The following is a 7,262-nucleotide window of genomic DNA, read 5'->3' as shown; positions in this document are numbered from 1 at the left end:
TGGGCCCTGAACTCTGGGCCTGGGCACTGTCCCTCAGCTCTTCAGCTCAAGGCTAGCACTCTACCACTTGAGCCACAGTGCCATTTCCAGCTTTTTCTGCTTATGTGGTTGGTGCTGAGGAATTGAACCCAGGGCCTCATGCATGCAAGACAAGCACTGTACCACTGAGCCACCTTCCCAGCCCTTTTTTTTTTTTTTTTTGCCTGTCCTGGGGCTTGAACTCAGGGCCTGGGTGCCTTGAGCCTCTCTGTGCTCAAGGCTAGCACTTTACCACTTGAGCCACAGCACTACTGCTACTTCTAGTTTTTTTCTGAGTGGTTTACTAGAGACAGTCTCATGGATTTTTCTGCCCAGGCTAGCTTCAAATCATGATCCTCAGATCTCAGCCTTCTGAGTAGCTAGGGTTACAGGCATGAGCCACTGGTACCTGGCTAGCTTCTATCTTTTAAGTTTAGACCAGTACAGTTAAAGAGGGATCCTGGTGGCTCACGCCTGTAATCCTAGCTACTCAGGAGCCTGAGATCTGAGGATTGTGATTCAAAGCCAGCCCCGGCAGAAAAGTCTGTGAGACTCTTATCTCCAGTAAACCACTAGAAAACTGAAAGTGGCTCTGTGGCTCAAGCGGTAGAGCACTCGCCTTGAGCTGAAGAGTGCAGGGACAGCGCCCAAGTCCAGAGTTCAAGCCCCACAACCGATGGGGGGGAAAAAAAAAAGCAGGCCAGGCAGGAAAATCCATGAGACTTTTATCCAATTTGTTATAAAAAAAAGTCCGAAGTGGCACTGTAGCTCAAGTGAGCAAAAGAGCTCAAGGTCAGTGCCCAGTCCCTCAGTTCAACCCCTAGGACTAGCATCAAAAAAAAAAAGGAGAAAGCCAGGCGCCAGTGCTTCACACCTGTAATCCTAGCTACTCAGAAGGGTGAGATCTGAGGATCACTGTTCAAAGCCAGCCTGAGTAGGAAAGTCGGTAAGACTCTTATCTCCAATTAACTACCAAAAAATGGGAAGTGGAGCTATAGCTCAAGTGGTAGAGTGCTCACCTTCAGCTGAATAGCTGAGAGACAGCGCCCAAGCCCAGAGTTCAAAGAAAGCCCCACGACTGACAAAAAAAAAAGTAAAAAAAAAAAGGGGGGGCCGTGAAGGGAACAAACACATGAATCATTCAACAACCAATAAAAGTATACCACTATACTCGGTGCCAGTGGCTCACACCTGTAATCATAGCTGATTAGGAGGTTAAGATCTGAAAATAGTGGTTTAAAGCCAGCCAGGGCAGGAAAGTCTCTGAGATTCATCTCCAACTAATCACAAAAAACTGAAGTAGAGCTGTAGCTCAGGTGGTAGAGTGCTATAGCACAAAAGCTTAGGGACAGATCCCAGGTCAGAGTTCAAGCCTCAGGACTGGCCAAAAAAAAAAAGAAAAGAAAAAGGAAAGTACACCATTATAACACACAGATTATTCCTGTCAATAATAGCTTTTAATGGCTTATAAAATATTGTACGAGTTATAGGGGAACATGCTATAATCCCTAATACACAGGAGGCAAATAGGAAGATAAAAGGCGAAGGCTAGTCCAAACAAAAGCATAAGACCTTATCTAAAACCAAACTAAAGCAAAAAGTAAAGGGGACATAGACCAAGCAAGGTAAAGAAAGCACTTGCCTAGCAAGTAAATACAAAGGCCTATGTTCAAATACACCACCAAAAAAAATTCATACTGTATATTACTTTTTTCTTAATTTGGGAAGTTGCTTTTTAACATTTTTAAAAGCCGTTCATATGTGGTGCAGTTGGAAAATCTTTCATCTAAAAAAGACTTAAGATAGCCAGGCAGCAGTGATTCATACCTGTAATCCTAACTACTAAGGAGGTTGAGACTTGGAAGATCTCAGTTTGAAGCTAGCCTGGGCAGAAAAGTCTGCAAGACTCCATCTCCAGTCAACCAGAAAAATGCCAGACTGAGGCATGACTCAGGTGGTAGAGTAGTGGCTGTGAGTGAGCAATCCAAGTGAGAGCTCAAGGTCCTGAGTTGAAGCCCTGGCACCAAAAAACAATTAGTCAATTAAAGGAGATTTAATATAAAAGAGTCCAACTATAGAAAACAAAATTCATATTAATGGAATATATAAAGCTAGTCAAGCTGGGCACAGATAGCTTAGGCCTTTAATACTAGGTAGGAACTCAGGAAGATAAAATCTAAAGATCCAGGTTCAAAGTCAGCCCATGCAGACAAATCCATGAGACCCTTATTTTCAATTAACTAGCAAAAAGCCAGAAGTGGAGGCACAGCTCAAGTGGTAAAGTACCAGCTGTGAGGAAAACAGCTAAGCAAGAGACTTGAGTTAAAGCTTCACATGCACATGCGCGCACACACATATACACAAACAGAGCTAGTCAAGAAATAGAAAAATTGATATAAAATCAATATCCTTGCAAGAAAGATATATGAAGATTATTTAAAGAAGAAATGGTACAGAAAGACAAAATAGTATATGACACTGAACAAGACAGGAAGTTTTATATGAATCATTGGTGGTGAGGTGATAGAATAGACTCTGCATTTCCCTCCCCTGAATTCTGAATAGTTTCTGACAGAAAAATGGTTAAGAGGGATCTGGCTCCCATGTTACCTTTTTCCTCTTTTTTATTTTTCTCAGCAAATAAGCAAGAATTTGTACAGGATCTATGGAAATAAGAAGGGCAATAATGCTATTCCAATTACTTTGTGTGACAAGTCCATTCTTCCTCCTACTTTATCTTGAAAACTCCTAAATTTTCTTTGCAACCTAGCACAGGGACAATAGTACATTTATGAGGAAGCCTTCCTAATCTTTAAAACATAGGGCTAGGTGGTAGAGCACCTGCAGAGCCCTAGGTTCAACACAAGGCCCTAAGTTCAAACACAGTAAAGAAGGAAATAGAAACATATTGTCTTTGCTGACTTCTGAAACCAACATTTGGTTGTGCCTAGTCCAGAACATATTTATTTGCTTACTTGTTTAAAGTATCACAAACTCAACTTTGATGGGGAAGTCAAATTTTGTATGGCTTGTACTATACAATAATATATTTAAATGCCTTTAGGTGAGGCATTTACATTTTTTTTTGTCCTGTGCTAGGGATAGAACCCACTACCTCTGAGCATGCTAGAAAAATGGTCTACCATCTAGCTGCATCCCCAGGAAAGTATTCTTTGTTGTCTACTTCTCTGTTGTCTTATTCTACACAAACCATAAATTCATAACTATCTAGCTTCCCAAAGCACGTTAAACTCCCAGGCTTGGTCAAGTAAACTGAATTTTATGAAGATAGGAGGTAAAAGAAAAACATAGAAGGACTATTTGAATAGGAATTCACATGTACTTACCTGCTGGTGATTGGGAAAATGTTCCATGGCTTTAAGCAGCAAATGGGTTACATCAGCCAGGAGCCGGACAGGCATTCCTGCAGCAAGATCCTGCTTGGTTAAGTTAAAGACACAGGCACTTGCAGCCAGCTGCACTGGCAAATTCATGGGGTGGTTTCTCATGCCAGTCACCACAAGCTAGGAAGAAAAAAAGTAGTCTTAATTTACTTTTTTTTTTTTAAAAAAGCTTTTTTTTGTCAGTCATGGGGCCTGAACTCTGGGCCTGGGCGCTGTCACTCAGCTCTTCAGCAAAAGGCTAGCGCTCTACCACTTGAGCTACAGCGCCACTTCCAGCTTTTTCTGCTTATGTGGTGCTGAGGAATTGAACCCAGGGCCTCATGCATGCAAAGCAAGTACTCTACCACTGAGCCACCTTCTCAGCCCTTTTAGTTTACTTTATATATACAAACCTTCTATTTTTTTAAAAAAGTTTTAACAAGGATTTATTTTAGTATAACAGGTTCAAGTTGGGGGGGGTTGGGGGAAGGCAAAGTTGGAGAAAAATGAGGGAGGGGGTAACAAGTTGAAAAGAAATGTACTCATTACCTTACATATGTAACTGTAACCCCTTTATATATCACCTTGACAATAAAATCAAGTTAAAAGCTGGGCACGGGGTGGCTCACACCTGTAATCCTAGCTATTCAGGAAGCTGAGATCTAAGGATCACAGTTTAAAACCAGCCCAGGCAGGAGGGGCTGTGTGAAACTTTTCTCTCCAATAAACCACTCAGAAAACTGAAAGTAGTGCTGTGGCTCCAGTGGTAGAGTGCTAGCCTTGAGCTGAAGAGCTAAGGGACAGGGGGCAGTGTCCAGGCCCAGAGTATAAGTCCCACAACCAATCAACAACAAAAATCCAGAAAGACGATTTGTGATAACATGAAAATCTGTATATTGGTAAGGGGATATGTAGTCAGACTTTTCTGCCCAGACTGGCTTCAAACCACAATCTTCAGATCTCAGCATCTTGAGTAGCTAGGATTATAGGCATGAGCCAAGGGTGCCTGGCTCCACATCATTTTTTTTTATTCTGCACTGAATCAGTAGCATACAAAAACTATTATTCCCCCGTCTTTTTTTGAGGGGGTTACTGGGACTTGAACTTGTATTCTTTCTTAGGTTTTTTTCACCCAAGGCTGGTACTCTATTATTTGAGCCACCCCTCCAACTTCCAGTTTTTTTTGTTGATTAAACAAAGTTAAGAGTATCTTGGATGTGTGTACCCAAGCTGCCTTTAAACTATGATCCTCAGTTCTCAGCCTTCTGAGTAGCTAGGAATACAGGTGTGAATTGCTGGTACCTGGTTTATTTCCTCCATCTGTAAAAAACGAAGCATTGAAAGGTGGAGATCATGAATACAGTTCAAGGCCAGGCTAAGAAAAAAATGTAGTGAAATGTCCAGTCATGGTAGTTCAAGTCTGTAATCTCAGTTATGTGGTTGGTAGAGGTAGGAATATCAGTCTGAAGCCAGATCAGACAAGAAACATGAGACTCTATGTGAAAAATAAATTTAAAAAAAAAGCTAGAGAGGCAGGGCTTGGTAGAGAGCATTTATGTAGCAAACTCAAGGTAGTATTTCAGGGCTACCAAACAACACAAAAAAAAAAAAAAAAAGAAAGAAAAATAAAATTACTTTATTCATTTACCACCTTTTTGGTTGTTGTTTACCTTTGAAGCAAGATTTCTTGTTCACAAAGCAAAAAAAAAAAAAAAAAGACAAGTACATAGTAAATTTCAATGTCCTCTGGTACCCATGGAGAGAGTGACAGGTGTAGATGATGATATACTAAGCAATGTAGTTCGTATCCAAGCAGCCCCTCCTCAAAATTTAAGGTACTTAAAGGGTGATTTCTTATTTTTCCACTAACTTATTGAATTTGCACTCTCACAGACCCTCAGTTTCACAATCTGTAAAACCGATGATAAAGGGCTGGGAATGTGGCTTAGTGGTAGAGTGCTTGCCTAGCCTGCATGAAGCCCTGGGTTCAATTCCTTAGCACCATAAACAAAAAAAAGCTGGAAGTGGCACTGTGACTCAAGTGGGTAGAGTGCTAGCCTTGAGCACAGAGAGGCTCAGGGACAGAGACCAGGCCCTGAGTTCAAGCCCCAGGTCAGGCAAAAAAAAAAAAAAATCTTGTGTTCAATAAATATTAACAGCTGGGTGCTAGTGGCTCACGCCTATAATCCTAGCTACTCAGAAGGCTGAGATCTGAGGAGTGCGGTTCAAAGCCAACCCGGGCAGGAAAGTCTGTGAGACTCTTTTTTTTTTTTTTCTTGGGTCCGGTCATGGGGCCTGAATTCTTGGCCTGGGCGCTGTCCCTCAGCTCTTTAGCTCAAGGCTAGCGCTCTACCACTTGAGCCACAGCACTACTTCTGGCTTTTTCCTTATATGGTGCTGAGGAATCAAACCCAGGGCCTCATTCATACAAGGCAAGTGCTCTACCACTAAGCCACCTTCCCAGCCCCGCCATGAGACTCTTATCTCCAAGAAACCACTAGAAAACCGGAAGTGGCGCTGTGACTCAAGCTGTAGAGTGCTTACCTTGAGCTGAATAGCGCAGGGACAGCGCCCAAGCCCAGTGTTCAAGCCCCAGGACTGACAATAAATAAATAAATAATATTAATGCCAAATATAATATACTCTGTTTTTCAAAGTTGTATGCTTAAGATTGATCTCAGGGGCTCATCTAGCCATATCAAATTTAAATTTCTTGAGGCATTTATTTTGATGCCAGGGATCAAACCTTTAACATGTTAGAAAAGCACTGAGCTAGCTGTACCTGTAGCCACTCAAATACCTTTTTTTTTTTTTTTTTTTGCCAGTCCTGGGGCTTGAAGTCTGGGCCTGAGCTCTGTCCTTGAGCCCCTGTGTGCTTAAGACTAGTGTTCTAGCTCTCTCTGCTTTTCTAGCTCTTTCTCAGCTCTTTCCCAGCTTTCTTTCTAGCTCTCGCTCTGCTCTCTCTGCTCTTTTCTAGCTCTCTCTGCTCTCTCCTCTCTCTTTGCTCTCTCTCTGTTCTTTTCTAGCTCTTCTATCTCTCTTTCCCAGCTCTCCCAGCTCTTTCCCAGGCCTTTCCCCACCACGTGGAGGACCAAGATGGCCTGGTGCCAGCCGGAACGATGAATAAACCTACCCCTTACCTGAAAAAAAAAAAGACTAGTGTTCTACCAGTTGAGCCACAGTGCCATTTCCTGCTTTTTCTGAGTAGTTTACTGGAGTAAGAGTCTAACAGACTTTCCTGCCCAGGCTAGCTTCGAACTGCAATCCTCATATCTCAGCTAGAAACAAATACCTTTTTTTTTGGTTGGTCATAGGGCTTGAACTCTGGGCTTGGGTGCTGTCCCTGTGCTTTTCGGCTCAAGGCGAGCTCTCTAGCCACAGCGCCACTTCTGGCTTTCTAGTGGTTTATTGGAGATAAGAGTCTCACAGACTTTCCTGCCCGGGCTGGCTTTGAACCACAATCCTCAGATCTCAGGCTCCTGAGTAGTGCAAACTGGCCTGGAACTGGTAATACTCCTGTTTTAGCATCCTGAGGGTTAAATTACAGAAATGTGCCACCACACTTGACCTGAATATGCTTTTGAAAATAGGCGATATTGGATGGGAATGTGACCTAGTGGTAGAGTGCTTGCCTAGCATTCACGAAGCCCTGGGTTCAATTCCTCAGTACCACATACGCAGAAAAAGCTGGAAGTGGTACTGTGCCTCAAGTGGTAGAGTGCTGGCCGTAACAAAAGCAGCTCAGAAAAAGTGTCCAGGCCCTAAGTTCAAGCCCCAGAAGAAGGAAGGAAGGAAGGAAGGAAGGAAGGAAGGAAGGAAGGAAGGAAGGAAGGAAGGGAGGGAGGGAGGGAGGGAGGGAGG

General features: G+C 42.8%; 1 protein-coding gene across 1 annotated transcript in view; it reads right to left on the bottom strand.

Moving 5' to 3' along the window:
- Nucleotides 1-7,262, bottom strand: part of Zyg11b (zyg-11 family member B, cell cycle regulator) — a 59,765-nt gene that overhangs the window by 27,741 nt on the left and 24,762 nt on the right. Inside the window, exon 5 of the mRNA XM_013022197.1 lies at nt 3,366-3,542. Within this exon, the coding sequence (XP_012877651.1) occupies nt 3,366-3,542 (177 nt within the window). The remainder of the gene's footprint in view (nt 1-3,365; nt 3,543-7,262) is intronic.

The sequence above is a fragment of the Dipodomys ordii genome, unplaced genomic scaffold, assembly GCF_000151885.1.
Source record: "Dipodomys ordii isolate 6190 unplaced genomic scaffold, Dord_2.0 Scaffold61, whole genome shotgun sequence".
Classification (NCBI taxonomy): Eukaryota; Metazoa; Chordata; class Mammalia; order Rodentia; family Heteromyidae; genus Dipodomys; species Dipodomys ordii.
The sequence above is the reverse complement of the archived record's forward strand: the minus strand, read 5'-3'. Positions and strand labels throughout refer to the sequence as shown.